Below are 18595 nucleotides of genomic sequence, written 5' to 3' on the forward strand. Positions count from 1 at the left end.
CACTGTTACAACAAATAGGTACTTTTGCAAATATCAGTTTTTATTTTGACAAAAAGTCAGTGGTTAAAAGGTAATGTTGCAGTAATGTTATACCTTTAAACGAGCAATTCTTGCTTATTTATTTATAATATTTCGGGGATCTCGGAAACGGCTCTAATGATTTGGGGTCATCCATTAATTACGTCACACGAATTTCTAGGTTTTTACCCCCCCCCCCCCCTCCTTGTCACACTTGGGCACATTTGGCAAACCCTCCCCCCTAGTGTGACGTCACATTTTTTCTACGAAATCGCTAAATCGAATTAAGTAAGTACCTAAGTATTATTAATATTTTATCAAAATATTTTTGACGATATAAATATTAGTAATTTTATAACCCAAACTGCTTAGGAAAGAAAATTAAACGAATAAAAACGATTATCTTTTATAAAAACTTGTTATTTAAATGTACAGCGAAAAGAATAATTTAAATACATTTTCGGTTACTGATGAAGTTAAAGTGACGTCACAAAGTTTGTGTCTCCCCCCTCCCCCATGTCACAATATGTCACATTTTCTTGACCCCCTCCCAGCCACTAAACGTGTGATGTAATAAATGGATGACCCCTTTCGATGAAATTTGCTATATGGGGGTTTTCGGGGGCGAAAAATCGATCTAGCTAGGTCTTGTCTCTGGGAAAACGCGCATTTTTGAGTTTTAATATGTTTTCCGAGCAAAGCTCGGTCTGTAATTTAAGAGTATTGCTATTAAAATGGAATATTTTTTTATCAAAGATCGATTCTTGGATCGGTGATCAAAAGGTTATATTTGTATTTTTAAATACTGGCCCGTTTCTGCACTTAGCATTTTAAGTATGTTGTGTAGATGTAGAGATTGATTTATTTAATGATTCAAATGCGTAAAAAATGTTTACCAGTATTTAAGTATATTGTTGTTCAGTTAAGTTCAGTCCAATTTTTTTTTAAATAATATAATGACTATTTATGTGTCACGAAAAATTTTATAAAAATTATATGATAATATGAAAAAGTATAAGCCATATCTATAGATGTGCTTAATTGCGTCTTACTACAAGTTCTTCGTAATTTTCGCATAATATTTCTATATGTGATAACTGATAGGATAGTGATAAATAGGTTTAGGAAAAACAATGTAGTCAAAAGAAATTACTGCAATAAAATGGTTTAGTCTATTTACCCACTGCACAATTGTAGCCTTACAGTTATGGCTAAATTTCTTTTGTCTATAATAGTTGATATATGGTAGACTAGGTATTTATTGAGCCTGGTATTGATGTAATGTGTAAATGTCCTAAAATAAGAAATTCACATATAATGACAAAGATATATACAATATAATTGATTTGATCAACAAATATTATACTATTTACGCACTTAGAGGGTTCCTAATAGTGCATGCAATACAGGCAACAATGTGATTAGTACTTAGTGTTATACTTTGTGTCATCTTATTGTATGTTGTGAGGAAACTAGTCTATAGACTAGTATATATAGCAGATAGCACCTACCTGAACAATGCTGCGGCAAACCTAATACAAAGAACTGAAAATCTCGAATTCCATATACCTATGTATTTTTTAGAACCATTTTAATGTTTTACAGGATTTCAATAAAAACTACATTTGACGGAAAATAGCCTTTTAATTTATAGGTGTACAAAAACCGCCGTTCGGCAGCGGAGTAAGTTAATTCGGAAATACATCGACTACAGTAAGTTTGGAATGTAGGTGTTTAAATAGTTTACATTTCATCAAAAATAATATACAACCGACTTAGTCATTGTCATCGTGCCAAGATCCATATTATATTTACTTATTTAAAACTAAATTGCACCAAATGCTAAAGTGGCTTTAAGGCATTCCACTGAAAGTATAATAGGACAAGTGAAGTCATCATGTAACTCTGATGATGATTACTTGACTAGCAGCGCGGCCCGCTCCCGTGGCTTACATGAAGGTATTATATTAACCTTTTGGACGCCAATGACCGATATATCCGCACCGTAGGTTCAACGCCAAAGACCGATTCACAGACCACAGAGCAACATAGACCTACGTGCATATGCATAAAGTTCAATTTCAGTTTAGACATTTCAATGACGTGGCGTCCGAGTGACAGCTTTTGTGTTTGACACGGCGTCGAAAAGGTTAACCATTAGCGGACTATAGGGATACAATTTATCATTGGGACTGTTATAACGTTATATCTGTCAGCATAATATCACAATACATTCAACAATTAATTACAATTACGTTGTGCAAAAGAAGTAATGCTTTATTTCTATTATCATAGTAAATACGTTGACCTATCTAACAGATATGTTCAATACTGAAAAACATTGCATCGAGAAGCAGAGTACCTTACACACCCAAAATCATTAGATATATCAACATAGTTGGCTCGACAACATAAACTTGTCAGGGTTATTGTTACATAAAAGTAAATAAGACGGATTAGAATTGATCCGATAGCATTATATTAACAGTCAATAACTATGACTTAATTTACATCAATTATTCACATAATTAACCTAGTAAATTGTCCGTATCACAATAATAAATACACAAATTCACTTATCTTAGTGTGCGCTTAGACATTGCTGTGGGATAGGACGAGCCACGACAGGATGAAATAGAACAGGCAGATGGGGTACACTGCGAGGGCCTTCTTGCCTTCTGGTTGGCTGTCGCCTAGGAATTTTGTGGCCGCTGAAAATATACATAAAAAACTAACATCTCTACAAAAAATAATGTTAAGCCGCAGTTATCAACGCGATCAAGATAGGCTCACGGAGTGGCTCTTTGAATAAGAGATTGGTGAACATCATTCTTCAAAAGGTAATCAGTGCCTTCCCCACTTGAAACAGGCACTGCCACTGGCACTAACTGGTCAAAATTATTACTGGTTACCATATTATCTGTGCAATAACTCACCAAAAGTCGCCCACATAAACCCAATCATGGATATGACAAAGCGCAGGAAGAATAAGAAGGTGTTCTGCGTGGAGAACAGTATTATCCGGCAGATGACCAGTGCTAGCGCTACTGGGAACAGGCAGTAGCCCAGTACGCACACAGACTGGAAGAATGAGCTGGAACAAAACAATTGGGAAACATCTAACTAATTCACCAAGCTATGCTTGTATGGACAAATGTAGAGAAAAGTAACCGTCCCAGCTACATAAGGGGTCATCCATTAATTACGTCACACGTTTAGGGGGAGGGAGGGGGTCAAGAAAATGTGACATGTTGTGACATGGGGGAGGGGGGAGTCACAAACATTGTGATGTCACTTTAACTTCATCAGTAACCGAAAATTTATTTATATTTTTTTATTCGCTGTTACAGTTAAATAATGAGATTTTGGATGTAACTTTCGTTGTGTTATAAAATTACTAATATTTATATATCAAAAATATATATATATTTTTTAAATAATGCCGAGTTAATATTGTCGATTTCGTTGAAAACAAAATTGCCTAAAATGTGACGTCACATAAGGGGGGGAGGGGTTTGCAAAATGTTACCAAGTGTGACAAGGAGGGAGGGGGGAGGGGTAAAAAAACCTAGAAATTCGTGTGACGTAATTAATGGATGATCCCTAAGCTTCAATGTAGAGGTTAGCAGTTTTCGTTGCAAATGAACGTCCTTGGGGTCCTAAAGGTATAACTGGTATAAGTCAAATAATAAAGAGTCATGCTAACATATGAATAAACTAATGAAGTATATTGGGTTTATAAATCTTTAGACCAATCACAGTGCAAAAATTTAGTATTACCTATAAATATTTTGTACATTGATTAAGTAGTTATGAAATAAGTGATTTTGGTATTAAAATTGTGGAAACAATTTAAATTTTACTGTTATTTTTGTTTGGCATTATTGGTGTTGACTTATTTTAAGTCAATGAGTAAGTAATGAGTAAAAATACAATTGCGTACTTACATATTTCCACCCAATAGTTTGGAGTTGATGGTTACAACGGCGGCGCCTATCCAAACCAGTACGAACACCTCAGCAAACTCGGGTCCGCCGTCGTTGGAATCGTCGGCGCGCTCGGCGGAGCCCTGCAGAAACGTGGCCATCAGCGTGCACAGCAGCAGCGGGCCCCACAAGTCCCCTGGAAATTTATTTAACTTTATAACTAGTGGCTCTGTGAGCTGTAGACCTCGCGAGCATAGCTTATTGGGACCGTGCACGATGACAGCGCCACACAGCGGTTTGATCAATCAACAATACAAAGATTTTAATTTATTAAAAAGTGAAAAAAAAAATACAAAAAGTTATATCTTACTGGGGATCGAACCCAGACTTTTTGTGTGCTTGTTTGTTGCAGACTGATTGTTTACAAAATGCGCCATGATAGTTCTTAGCTAAGCTGACGAAATCTAAATACCGCCTAAACCAGCAATACAATTTTTCTGCATTTTTTGCCATTTACTATGTAAATATGTCTCAAAAAGAAAATACTCTTATGATATCGATACGACTATTTGTTTAAGCGCGAGGTATCACAACTCCTCCATTATTGATAATTTCCAAAAACGGGATCGACAAAAAAATTTTATTTACTCATAGAATCTGGTCACAAAATTTCACAAGAATCGGTTGAGAATTGTGACCTGTAGAGGAGAACATCTGGACATACAAAAGCAAAATGCCCGAGTCAAAACGTAGACCTTCGCTACGCTTCGGTCAATATCCCATGTTTTCTGAATGGCTGCATTAAATAACATTTGAGGCTTGAAGAGTGTCTTATCACCATATTCCTCATGTTATGAGGATAAAACATAGGCAAAGAAGCATGTCATGTCTCTAGTGGAATTACACTGGGCACTTTATTGGTAGTCATTAGTTAGTCAAAAGTGTGACTGTTCCATTCCATTGATGAGAAACTAAAAGCAAACTGTTTGATTATTTTTTGTGTGATGTAGACATCAAGGCTTTTGTTTCCTTTTTACGGGCTGGGTTGATTTGGCTCTTTTCGTATTGGTAGGCTAGGGCCCTGATTGAGAGTCTTGAGGTAGTGTTGCTAAGGGTGTTCCTGAGGGACTTCTGCACCAGTAGGGTACAATAGGAAGTGAAACTTCTGATTATAAAGACTATCAGACAGTTAGATAATAAATATAATTACTAAAAAAACAGTACTTACATTCTTTTAACAAACTGGTCTTTTCTCTGGGGATAAGGACATGATAGAATTTGTTACCAACAGCTCTAAGGTCACGGAGCTGAAATATAAAACAGTAACTCTTTGTACAATATTTAGATTAAGAAACTAGTATAAGTAACGAAACTGGGTCCTGTAACACAGGGTTTCCTAGATCAGGACACAGGGACGTGATTTACTGTATGTCTAAATTTATACAATAAACTTTTTCATTTTTCATTAAAAATATAAAACATTAAAAATATAAAAACAATACAAATTATTAGTGGCCAAGATTAAATTGGAAATATTTTTGTTGCCTTTGTTTTTGTATTTTTCTTATATCAGATAAATAAAATTTAACAGAAATAAAAAATATTAAATACAAATAAATCAAGATAAATGTAGAAAAAGCAAAACATATGAAACTTACAAATGTTTCTTTAATAGGCTCGTCTAGGGTGTTGAATTCCATGCTGTCCCCGGAGGGAACTCCCCGTGTCGGAACATTCATTTCCCCCTCCACCACTCCCACATCTCCAGCTGGATACATCTGAAATTTTAGTCACAATGATTTATGAAGTTTAATTATTATTGCATATTAAAGGAAACACCAAATCGGGAGTCGTGGAAATCAAGGGGAGAGGCCTTTGCCCAGCAGTGGGACACTCATATAGGCTAATAAAAAAAAAAGTAAACGTACGTGGTGATATTCAATGTATTTTACCAACCCCCCCTGTCGATAGACATCAGTTTTAGTTGTTGGAATAACAATAAACTCACAAAATTCCCAATTTGATTAATTTTAACAGAGGGCCACCACGAGAAATGTAAATTCGTTATCTGCCACTTTATCACTCTTGCATATTCAAGTGACAGAGGCAAATAAAAAAAAACACATTTTTCACTGCCTCAGACCTCTATAGGCTACTTGCTGCCTGGGGATCTAGTCACAAATTACAATGATTTTATATTTCATACACATATTTTTTCTACTGGCACAAAAGACTGATCAGTTAATTAATTTGCTTGCAACCATAGAACAAATAAAAGTACCTATTAATAGCAATTGCATTAAGGTGCCTTGAATTCAAAGGGCAATTTTATAATTATAAAACATTGAACTAAATTAACATTCTTAAATAACGAAACAAATTGCAATTTCATGCGATACAAAATAAATAAGTGCAGCAATAACATTTTATGACTCATTTATTTCCTATTAATAAAAGTAATAATAATATGACATAAAGCCATTTAACAATCAGAACTATCCAAATAATTTAACTGGAAGGCCTCTGAATTTCTAATCGGATTTGCACATTTTAAGTACTTACATCTGAAAATGTAGGTTTGTATCCTTTGAGCTACAGAACATACTGAAAAGTCCTTTCAGGAAAAGAAACCAGCAATAAGCTTGTAGTGAAATATTCAAAGTACTCACATCGAATTTTGCTTCAAACGATGTCATATTTGTATTTAAGAGTCACGTATTATTTACAATGATATAAACGTGAAATAAAAATATTGGAATTCCAACACATCAAACTATTCATTCCTCATATTGACATGACATTTCTTTCTAGTAAAACTGTTTGAAGCAGCTTTAAAAAGGTTCAATCAAAAGAAAGAATTCCATTCGTAACATTTAAACAATATCTTTATCTGAATGGCATTCATTTTAGCCAAATAAACTAGTATCCAAATCAGACAAAAGCAATAAAATATTTAAAAAAAATAAAGAAACTGTCAAACGGTGTCAATCAGACAGAACGATCACAAAATCACATCAAATCACAGAAAACGTAACTTTTTAGAAAGTGATGTGTTTGTTTTTAACTTAAAATATGTTGCTTCTATATAAAAACAAGTAGAATGGCAATAAGAGTAAATTCTTAGTGTAACTCATAAAATATCTCAAAGATATTGCTTACCACAGCCAGAAAATGTCAAATGCACCAACAAGTATGAAAAACCACACGAAGAAAGCAAGTAGCAGCAGAGATCGGGACAGAAATAAATCCGTGGCGTCAGAATCAGGAGGCTCGAGTCAGTGTGATACTCCCCCACTCAATGAAAAGGCAAGTAAACATGCTTTCTGACATCCCACGCCGCTTCGCGGCATTAATCGTATTGCATCCAATGTTGCGTTGTTTTTTGATTTAAAAATAAATAAAAACTACATATTAATTATTTTTCACGGTTATGGATAAAAAAAATGAATATTGCTTAGTGTGTACAACAAAATGGCTTTTATGATTTAGGACAGTACCACATCTCAGGGCAAGTTTGCTGGAGTCAGTGCCGACTCTGTGCAATGCATGGCTGACCAAGTTGGTGCTGAAATCAATGTTGAGGCCGCCACAAACTTGGCGGAAGATGTCAGTTACAAGTTGCGGCAGACTATATGTGTAAGTTCATATATTATTATTTGCAGGTCATATAATAATAGGTGTGTGTCATTTAATAAACTGTATAGATTTAAATTAATAAAAATAATTATGCTGTTCTCATCCTAAGTACGCTCAAACTATGCTGTAAAACATTTATCAAATCAAAATGTTGAAGTATTTAATGAAATTTTACTATGGAAACTTAAAAACAAAATTGCCATCCTTCATTTTATTTTCCACATGTTCCAGGCCATTGCTTTACACAGTGAGATGATGAAGAAGTCCCGAGTGGACACATGGGATGTGAACACAGTGCTGACACTTTCCGACACAAGCCCCGTGGTGGGAGCAAACACTGTGAAGTATGCCACCGTTGGGGAGGGAAAGATCTGCTGTGCTCTCGTGAGTAAAAGCCTAAGCCTAGATTCTTTGATTTTAAACATTTTTAATTTAAAAGTTATTATATTATCCATTTATGGAGTGAGCACACTAAGGTTTATTATTTCTCTATACTACTACTATATTAATATTAACCATTTCTCATGCTCACACATATTCTAGTAAGACAAAATGATTATTTAAAGGGGAAATACTAAAACAATCAGGCTAGCCTGGAAAGTGTGCTATTTTATATATTTTTATTATTTTCTTTACATAAAAACAGACTGGAACAAGAAATAACATGAACAAGATAAAAATAATTTGATAATAAAACAGAATCGGAATTAATGAAAATTAAATGCCACTAAAAAGCATTATTTTACACTGCCTTCAGCATCTTCTAAGGATAGTTACGGAAACACAAACAATGATATCAAACATGAAAAAAAAATTGTACTGCCTTTTAATATTTTTGACTATCTGTCACACCCGTCACGGTTCTTCAGTTATCGCTTTCTTCTGGTTCTTCAGTTATGGCTTTCTTTTGTTCAGCACGTCCCAACAGTGGCTGAGGCAGAGAACCTATCAAATTTTTCCCCATTCCCATGAAACTACTGCCTAAACCGAATATCCTTTGTGGGTTCAAAATACCCATTAGTGCTTCAAACTGAGGTGCTGACATACCAAAACCTGCTAAACACAGTATTAAAAGTGTTTTGAAGATTTTCATTGTTATTTTTGATTTCTTCAGCTTAAATGTATTCGTGTATTTTTGCGAAGCCGGAGGTTTTTATATCAGTGCTAAAGGGCCATTTTATATTTAGAAATTGATTTTGTATGTTTAATAATGCATGAAATTACTATGTTACATATTTTATAACCATTTTGTTTAGATATAATAATAATTTCACAATGGTATAACATTATTATCATAATTTATTCTTGTTCTAGATAATACATTTGTCACAGTTCTAGTTTAATAGAAATGTGTTTTTTAAGTAGGTTTTTTTACTGTGACGCTGACACTAGGCTGTCCATGTCCTGCCGAGTCCCACATAGGATTCACAAAAGGCTTGCCTTAAATATTAAATAATGCCTCTTGAGGCATGCGAGAAAAAATATTTAATCACATATTTCTTGAAAATAATGTCAGTGTCTTATTCTATGTTCCTAAGGTAATTTTTTATCTCGGAAGATTTATGATTAATATTTGTATACGTATTTGTAGGAGCCTGTGATGAATGTGACTGAATATGCGATGACGTCACAGAGCTATGTGTATTCCACAACGCCCACCGTGTCCGTGGAATGGATCACAGACGAGAAGAGCTTAAACAACAACACAAACATCAGTGCTGCTTTACAGAACTATTACACTAAAGTAGCAAGAGGTAAACAATATCCACCATCATCAACTGCCTATAATGTCAAAGATAGTCTTCAGATTATTAATCATAAATTAAATTATCATTATCAATAATATTCATTCATTTTGTGAAAAAAAAAAATCTCCATCTCTTAAAGATTTTTTTAAGGTTTTAAAGATAAACCATCAAATTTTATTAAGCTTTAATGAGTCATGATGACACACTATGATAATGTCAGTACCCAATACTTTTGTATTTTTTCCTTAGTAGCCTATAACGACCCTTGCCAAACAATTTAATTGATAGACAAATATCGACATCGTTCAATTTATGTTTTTTGGTGATGTTATATAAAACAAATTGTTCAAGAACAAATTAGATAAGCACAACGCAAATTCTACTCAGCACGGAAAACTCTGTTGATGACTCTGGATACAGGCATTATCAGTTATTTCAACTGCCTGCCTGCTTTATAAATAATAATAATAATAAAATTTCAGCCATATTGAACCTCAGAAAGAAACCTAAAGAATTAGCAGTGGAAGATCTCACAACGAACACCCGCATCGGGCCGATATTCCCGAACCTGTTCAACCTGGCGGTGCTGGTGCTGAACGACGACAACTTGAACGCGCTCAATGTGCCGGCCAAGAAGCCGTTGCAGGCCAATGTGCTTGATATGGTTGACGCGCTGTGCTCTAATCCTTGCAGTTTGGATACCAACATACAGCAGCAGGTTAGTTAAGGTTTAATACTTTATCTTAGGCTGTCACTCCTTGACGCGCTGTGTTCTAATCCTTGCAGTTTGGATACCAACATACAGCAGCAGGTTAGTTAAGGTTTAATACACTATCTTAGGCTGTCACTCCTTGACGCGCTGTGTTCTAATCCTTGCAGTTTGGATACCAACATACAGCAGCAGGTTAGTTAAGGTTTAATACACTATCTTAGGCTGTCACTCCTTGACGCGCTGTGTTCTAATCCTTGCAGTTTGGATACCAACATACAGCAGCAGGTTAGTTAAGGTTTAATACACTATCTTAGGCTGTCACTCCTTGACGCGCTGTGTTCTAATCCTTGCAGTTTGGATACCAACATACAGCAGCAGGTTAGTTAAGGTTTAATACACTATCTTAGGCTGCCACTCCATTGAGGCGGGGATCCGCTCCGCTGAGAATCAACCAATAGTATTGGTTCATTCCCGTACGTTTCCTGTCATCTCCGCTCCCCTCCGCCTCAATGGAGGGGCAGACTAAATTAAATAGACAATTAGACATATCACTGACACAAACACTGAGTTTTTGGAGCTGAAGTATTCACAATCCACTTTAAATTTCCTGATAAAAGTAAAAACGCCCTCCTATCGTGTTTCAGTTTCAGCGATTGTTTCCTGTGATGGTATCCAACATCCTCGGCAACGGCTCTCTAGCAGACAAGATGGTTTTAATACTCACCAAAATCACAAGGACATGGCCTTCCTTTATCACAATAGGTATGTACTGCGTTTTCTTTATTTCACGTATCTGCTTTTAAAGTCTAGCATGCTTCTTTTTACGTCAAATATTACCTACGTCATTCTTAAAAAAATAAGTGAGTGAGAACATGTGTGTGAGCAGCAGCTACCAATAATAGCCAAACTACCTTAGAACATTTTAATCTTTATTTATTTTGGTGAGTGGTGATTTTTGATTTTTCATAAATGTACATACATATATATTACTTTAGTAGGTAATGCATAAATAAGATTGTCAGTCTCGTAGAACATCTCAGATTATCACCTCCATGTCTCTTATATGACACACAATAATATTAATAACCTTAGACTTATGCTTCCGAAAAGAATCTTACATTATCCTTACTAGTCAAATCTATTACTTGAACCGCCAAAACGATGTGCTAATTTAAAACTAGGTACTTAAACATATAGTGCGTCAAGCAAATCTTGTCAGTAGCAATGTACTGCAAATTAAAGTAGGGTAACACCATGTAACACTCAAAGAGCAGAATTGCGCTAAGAAAAGCAGCAATGTACATCGTACCAAAACGTGTTTATTTTTCCGCCCTTCATACGTCAGTTCGAGTGAATTATCATAACCTCAAATTTTAGTAATCTTTACCGTCAACGAGCATGATTGTACATTGTAGGCACCTTAGCTTTGCTTGAGGTCATGCATAATCTTGGTATTTAATGGTGACAGCAGAAATTTCTCTTGAAATAGAAACGATTCAGAATGTAAACAATAAGATGATGGCTGTCATTCACGATCCACATTCCACAGATAACACACAGATGACACGTGATTTTGGAATTATTCGAACACAGTGTTGCTAACCCGCGATTTTTCAAATTTGCCGCCTTTTACTACTGACAAGATTTGGTTGATCCAGTATAAAAACAACTGTAACTACATACTTCTCTTTCCATAGTTTAGCTGGCAGGTTTAAAAAGGCGTACACACTTGACTATTAGGTATACAATCATTTCAGGCAAAGGCATCCTGTTCGACTACCTCTCCCAAGGCACGTGCGAGAGACTGACGGCGCCGATGATCCGCTGCGTCGTGGCGCTGGGCCGCCGCGCGCTCGTGCAGTGCCTCGGCGACCACCTCGACCACCTGGACAAGAGGGTCCACGCGCCGAGGAAAGACCACACCGGTGTCGGCCTCCGGGAGGCTCTGCTGGTGCGTATACTGGACCATACTCTAGCTACAGTTGCTGCAGGTCTCGGCGACCACCTCGACCACCTGGACAAAAGGGTCCACGCGCCGAGGAAGGACCACACCGGGGTCGGCCTCCGGGAGGCTCTGCTGGTGCGTACCTATACTGGACCATACTCTAGCCACACCTCGGACACTGGCGATCAAATGTATGAAACAAACGCGTTCCTACGCACGCAGCCTAAGCTCGTGTAGGTGAACGCGTACCATGCTTGTGTGAGTGAGATAAGACATTGTAGGGTAACTGTGAGGTAACCGACAGCGGGTCTCAGCGGGTGGGCGGCACTTTCAACGGGAGGCAGGGAGCGTCCATACTGTATGCTAGTACTCTTTATTATACTGTGCTCTAGCTACAGCTGCTGCAGGTCTCGACGACCACCTCAACCACCTGGACAAGAGGGTCCACGCGCCGAGGAAGGACCAAGCCGGGGTCGGCCTCCGGGAGGCTCTGCTGGTGCGTATACTGGACCATACTCTAGCTACAGCTGCTGCAGGTCTCGACGACCACCTCGACCACCTGGACAAGAGGGTCCACGCGCCGAGGAAAGACCACACCGGTGTCGGCCTCCGGGAGGCTCTGCTGGTGCGTATACTGGACCATACTCTAGCTACAGTTGCTGCAGGTTTCGGCGACCACCTCGACCACCTGGACAAGAGGGTCCATGCGCCGAGGAAGGACCACACCGGTGTCGGCCTCCGGGAGGCTCTGCTGGTGCGTATACTGGACCGTACTCTAGCTACAGCTGCTGCAGGTCTCGGCGACCACCTGGACAAGAGGGTCCACGCGCCGAGGAAGGACCACGCCGGGGTCGGCCTCCGGGAGGCTTTGCTGTTGGGTATACTGTACCGTACTCTATAGTTCGTTTTTTTTAGCATTAGAAAGAACTTGAAAGAAGGTAAGCGATTTTGATATGTCTTTTAATTGAAAAACACTTTTGAAAAATCAATAACTATTACTTATGAAAGCAGAAGACTATAAAAGATCGTATTAGATTCATAATTGTTACATATTTACCGTAACTTATTTTTAAAATGTGTTTTTCAATTAAAAGACACATCAAGATTGTTTACCTTATTTCTAATGCTAAAAAAACGAACTATAGCTACAGCTGCTGCAGGTCTTGGCAACCACCTCGACCACCTGGACAAGAGGGTCAACGCGCCGAGGAAGGACCACGCCGGGGTCGGCCTCCGGGAGGCTCTGCTGGTGCGTATACTGGACCAAACTCTAGCTACAGCTGCTGCAGGTCTCGGCGACCACCTCTACCACCTGGACAAGAGGGTCCACGCTCCGAGGAAACACCACACTGGGGTCGGCCTCCGGGAGGCTCTGCTGGTGCGTATACTGGACCATACTCTAGCTACAGTTGCTGCAGGTCTCGGCGACCACCTCGACCACCTGGACAAGAGGGTCTACGCGCCGAGGAAGGACCACGCCGGGGTCGGCCTCCGGGAGGCTCTGCTGGTGCGTATACTGGACCATACTCTAGCTACAGTTGCTGCAGGTCTCGGCGACCACCTCGACCACCTGGACAAGAGGGTCTACGCGCCGAGGAAGGACCACGCCGGGGTCGGCCTCCGGGAGGCTCTGCTGGTGCGTATACTGGACCATACTCTAGCTACAGCTGCTGCAGGTCTCGGCAACCACCTGGACAAGAGGGTCCACGCGCCGAGGAAGGACCACGCCGGGGTCGGCCTCCGGGAGGCTCTGCTGGTGCGTATACTGGACCATACTCTAGCTACAGCTGCTGCAGGTCTCGGCAACCACCTGGACAAGAGGGTCCACGCGCCGAGGAAGGACCACGCCGGGGTCGGCCTCCGGGAGGCTCTGCTGGTGCGTATACTGGACCATACTCTAGCTACAGCTGCTGCAGGTCTCGGCAACCACCTGGACAAGAGGATCCACGCGCAGAGGAAAGACCACGCCGGGGTCGGCCTCCGGGAGGCTCTGCTGGTGCGTATACTGGACCATACTCTAGCTACAGCTGCTGCAGGGCTCGGCGACCACCTCGACCACCTGGACAAGAGGGTCCACGCGCCGAGAAAGGACCACGCGGGGGTCGGCCTCCGGGATATTGAGTTTGGGAAGCATTGTTTTGCATTGTAATATTGAATTATCATGTCTCAGTCAATTTGCCAGTTCACCCCTTTTACAACTACATGGTATTTCTCGTACAGGACGTGTCGACGTGCCTGCTCAGGTCCGAGCGGACGACGTTCTTGGAAGACTTCGTCATGACTGACTACACCCTGTACGAGATGCTGGGCGACTCGATCTTGCCGCGACGGACACTGTTTCATTATAAAGGTAAGATCAAAAAGTTCCCTTTATAATTGTACGCCTACTCTTGTGGCGTCCTAGAACCTTACCTTACCTTTTCACTTAGAGGGGAAACTAGAGAGTTCTGGGCCACCAACGCTTGATTTTAAGATTTGCTTACTGAATACATTTAATAATGAATATCCTGTTCTTTGCTAGATGAACAGCCGGTACATACAACGAATCCAGACAAAACATCGGAAGAAGAATTCCCATACGTACTACCCGTTCGACCTGTTGCGCGGCGTCCTAGAATACGATCCATACCCTTCATGAAGCGACTCCACGGTATCCACAGAGAAGCAGTCTTCGAACCCAACAAATACTCCACAAAAAGTATACACATAAAGTTAAAAAGTTGCCGGACGAGAGAAATCCCGCTGAAGTTAACTAGAGTGCAAATAACTAGGGCCCAAATGAACATGAACACAAGTGCGTCGTGTGTGATCAGAGCGCCGAGCCGCGACGTGGTGGTGGCCTGCGGGCGCTTGACTAGGTTTAAGTATAAGTATAAACTCAGTAATAGTGATACATTTCCAATGTTTGGAGCTTTAACATTGTAGGTTAAGTAAATAAATTATTCACTATAAACTGCATTTCATTTTCATTGGATATTGATAGCTGAACCAGGTTCCTCGAAATCAAACCCCAGTAAAGGGTATAGCCGGGTAAGCATGGCCAAACTGCCCTGAGCGAAAAAAACAATTTCCTTTTACTGGATTATTAACCTATATATAAGTAGTGCTTTCACCAAATATTAAGCCACAAATGCTTCAGATTTAAAAAAAAAATGCAAAAAAAGAAAAATATTTTTTATTTTATTACAGCCAAAGTACTAATCCGATTTCTTTGTAATTTGGGTATGTTGTATATACAATTAAGGTCGCTTTCTGAAAAAAATTATATTGAATTATCTCTTAAAATAATAGTAAAAAATTGAAATGAAAATTTTCAGAAAAATAAAAAAAATACATGCGAGATAGCGACAGTTATTAAATTTACATATTTCATGTAGAATTTAATAATGTTTAACATATATTTTTTTCAAAAATTAAAATCGGGATTAACAGTGTGAAAAACTCGAATTTGTAACATCCCATAATACCTTCTCTTCATACAAAATAACTTGTAAGTACGTTATACCAGAAAGTTATATTCCCAACGCAATTTGAATTTAGAACGCGACTTATTTTGCTGAGCGCGGACCTTAAACTCCGTGGCTGTATGCGGCTAGGGCGAACGGCATTCAGAGATAAAAAAAAAAAACCGGCCAAGTGCGAGTCGGACTCGCGCACGGAGGGTTCCGCACCATCAACAAAAAATAGAGCAAAACAAGCAAAAAAACGGTCACCCATCCAAGTACTGACCCCGCCCGACGTTGCTTAACTTCGGTCAAAGATCACGTTTGTTGTATGGGAGCCCCACTTAAATCTTTATTTTATTCTGTTTTTAGTATTTGTTGTTATAGCGGCAACAGAAATACATAATCTGTGAAAATTTCAACTGTCTAGCTATCACGGTTCGTGAGATACAGCCTGGTGACAGACGGACGGACGGACGGACGGACGGACGGACAGCGGAGTCTTAGTAATAGGGTCCCGTTTTTACCCTTTGGGTACGGAACCCTAAAAAGCGCGGGAACAGGAAAATAGGCACGAATTTTATACAGAGCGTTAACGATTGAAAAATGTCTGTTCCTTTGATGAATAAAATACGTCACATTCTAAATTCAAATTCGTAAAGACTGCGTTCACAATATTATACTTCATTCGTTTATGACTACTTACGTAGCTTTGCTTGTATGTAGAGAGAGTATTATGGGATGTTACAAATTCGAGTTTTTCACACTGTTAATCCCGATTTTAATTTTTGAAAAAAATATATGTTAAACATTATTAAATTCTACATAAAATATGTAAATTTGATAACTGTCGCTATCTCGCACGTATATTTTTTATTTTTCTGAAAATTTTCATCTCAATTTTTTACTATTATTTTAAGAGATAATTCAATATATTTGTTTTCAGAAAGCGACCTTAATTGTATATACAACATACCCAAATTACAAAGAAATCGGATTAGTACTTTGGCTGTAATAAAATAAAAATGATTTTTCTTTTTTTGCATTTTTTTTTGAAATCTGAAGCATTTGAGGCTTAATATTTGGTGAAAGCTCTACTTATATATAGGTTAATAATCCAGTAAAAGGAAATTGTTTTTTTCGCTAAGGGCAGTTTGGCCATGCTTACCCGGCTATACCCTTTCTGGAATAATAAAACATTTATCACAGAACGTAATGCACCGTGCAACGCCATCTAACTTTTAAAAACCCTGGTTCCGCTTTTTGAGTTTTATAAATATGTTTTATTTGCTTTTAGTTATTTAGCACATGTATAGAGTGCACTCTAAATAATATATAGGTATCGTTTTAAATTTGAATTTAGGAACTAAAGGTTGTCTGGGAGAGATTGCTTTTTAGCGATAAGACCGCCTGTAGTTTACCTCGGCTTGTGTTGATGTTTTATTTTATTGAGGTATGCAATGAAGAGTACTTACACATGTGTAATTGTGTATTGTACTTATTGTATGCTATAGCGCCTCACAAAATACACATACATAGGTACGTTTCAAATTTCATTAAAATAGGTATAACTTATAGTTTTCGAGTAAAACGTCTGTGACATAACGGACGTGACGAAACTAATAAGGGTTCCGTTTTTGCCAAATTGTCTACGGAACCCAAAGAACAGCGTGTGATATCTTTTTAAACACGCAAATAGTCCGCTTAGTAACTTCTGCCGCGGACTGTCCGTGGACAAGAGTTTTTTTTAACAAAACTGTATAATCCTTGAGAAACGTAAACAGATTAAAATCGACAAATGTTTTTAAACCAAATTCGGAAGTTTGCAAGTCGCGAAATAACCAAACAGGTCCTGTTATTCTCCATGAGTCCATAGTCGCGCGAGTCAAATGCTTGAGCGGTCAGATGTATCGTGATCCGGAGTGAAAAACACTTAATGCACTTACATAAGTGTTTTACTATTAGGTATTTATAGCAATCCGGACCGTGATTAGGTTCCTACGAGTATGTACCAGGTTTAACCGTAGGTCAGTCTTGCAGACCTACCCGTAATATGTATATCTATATCTTCCTAAATAATACCTAATGATCCGAATGAATCACATAAATAATCCGCAGTTTGTATATTTATATTACAATTGGATTACCTAATCACATAGCTGCTCCTATCTGACCTCATGACCTGAGCCTATCGGTAACGTTAAATTGATTTCATTGTTGTTACGACTAATACCACATTATACTAGTTCCTTAAAGCGATCAACTCTCCCAAGTGATTATAATCATTACTTTGTTTACGAAAATATGCCGCCGCCGTCGCAACTACGGTCTGCTGAGTTCACTAAACATTTTGTCTAGACCGCGGCCTAAATCCTACGTTGACTTCAAGATTTGTAACAATTCAGCGTCTTTGAGGGTCAGGCTTAGCTGGTCTCGAAGACGGTGGGCGAGTTGTGAATAAAAATCTTGGCGGCCGACAGTCGGGCGTCTTCCTCGCACCGTGTACTTCCTATATCCTAAAATGCTTTTGGATTATTTGCCAAAGCCATGTTTTTTACCTGTGTACAATATAAATACATTATTAATTACCTACTTCGATATATATTTCCAAGGTAGCACAGCACCACTGGTTTTAGGTACGGAAACGAAACGGATAACAATCTAGATAACATATACTTACGTTTAACCGTAGTTACCTACGTGATGAGCTGATGAGCTCTACCATAGAGAAATATGTAGAGGTCCCTGAGTTTACTTATTTCTCTATGGCTCTACCTACCTAGGCAATAATTTGCTGTGACGAAAATTTTGCGCAAATTATGCCTCTGTAATCGGTGAATGAAAGAGTTTTATCGCGCGAGTCGTGCGATTATCAATTAAGAATTAGACACGTATTCGAGTTAAATATGTTTGATCGGGCGTCCGCACGAGTAAAATGCGCGTGACATTGCGATAGTCGCGTTGTTTTAGGACGATCCCTTACATTGTAGATCTGAGATGTCGTCGGGGAGAGTTACTACGTAGAGTATATAAAAATATTTTAAATTTACTGTACTGTACCTACTTACTGTATAACACTTCATTATTCAGTCAAAAATAAGCATTACACCTACAATTCGTTGTAGCCGACCAAATAATAATTCATGCTAATGTGACAAATTGCAAGA

At 38.6% G+C, this 18595-nt stretch overlaps 2 protein-coding genes across 2 annotated transcripts; one reads left to right on the plus strand and one right to left on the minus strand.

Moving 5' to 3' along the window:
* Positions 1-2480: 2480 nt before the first annotated feature.
* Positions 2481-6733, minus strand: LOC134653875 (protein YIPF6). Its single transcript, XM_063509239.1, has 6 exons — positions 6614-6733; positions 5603-5722; positions 5173-5251; positions 3966-4140; positions 2955-3112; positions 2481-2729 (listed from the first exon to the last, which is right to left on the minus strand). The coding sequence occupies exons 1-6, from the start codon at positions 6638-6640 to the stop codon at positions 2611-2613; spliced, it is 678 nt and encodes a 225-aa protein (XP_063365309.1). The 5' UTR covers positions 6641-6733; the 3' UTR covers positions 2481-2610.
* A 221-nt stretch (positions 6734-6954) lies between these two features.
* On the plus strand, positions 6955-14938 carry LOC134651399 (uncharacterized). The gene is made up of 9 exons (XM_063506503.1): positions 6955-7250; positions 7434-7580; positions 7812-7964; positions 9172-9334; positions 9811-10046; positions 10685-10802; positions 11798-11991; positions 14206-14335; positions 14507-14938. Exons 1-9 carry the CDS (start codon positions 7116-7118, stop codon positions 14908-14910), a joined length of 1680 nt encoding a protein of 559 aa, XP_063362573.1. The 5' UTR covers positions 6955-7115; the 3' UTR covers positions 14911-14938.
* Positions 14939-18595: the final 3657 nt, after the last annotated feature.

The sequence above is a fragment of the Cydia amplana genome, chromosome 1, assembly GCF_948474715.1.
Source record: "Cydia amplana chromosome 1, ilCydAmpl1.1, whole genome shotgun sequence".
NCBI lineage: Eukaryota > Metazoa > Arthropoda > Insecta > Lepidoptera > Tortricidae > Cydia > Cydia amplana.

Excerpts from the sequence above, each read along its gene's own strand:
- LOC134651399 (XM_063506503.1), top strand. The coding sequence starts at position 7,116 with ATGTCAAATGCACCAACAAGTATGAAAAACCACACGAAGAAAGCAAGT. Across the intron at positions 7,581-7,811 it reads AGTTGCGGCAGACTATATGT|GCCATTGCTTTACACAGTGA; the intron begins GTAAGTTCATAT and ends CACATGTTCCAG. Across the intron at positions 14,336-14,506 it reads GACACTGTTTCATTATAAAG|ATGAACAGCCGGTACATACA; the intron begins GTAAGATCAAAA and ends GTTCTTTGCTAG.
- LOC134653875 (XM_063509239.1), bottom strand. The coding sequence starts at position 6,640 with ATGACATCGTTTGAAGCAAAATTCGAT. Across the intron at positions 5,723-6,613 it reads CGTTTGAAGCAAAATTCGAT|ATGTATCCAGCTGGAGATGT; the intron begins GTGAGTACTTTG and ends CTAAAATTTCAG. Across the intron at positions 4,141-5,172 it reads GACCAGTTTGTTAAAAGAAT|GGGACTTGTGGGGCCCGCTG; the intron begins GTAAGTACTGTT and ends ATAAATTTCCAG.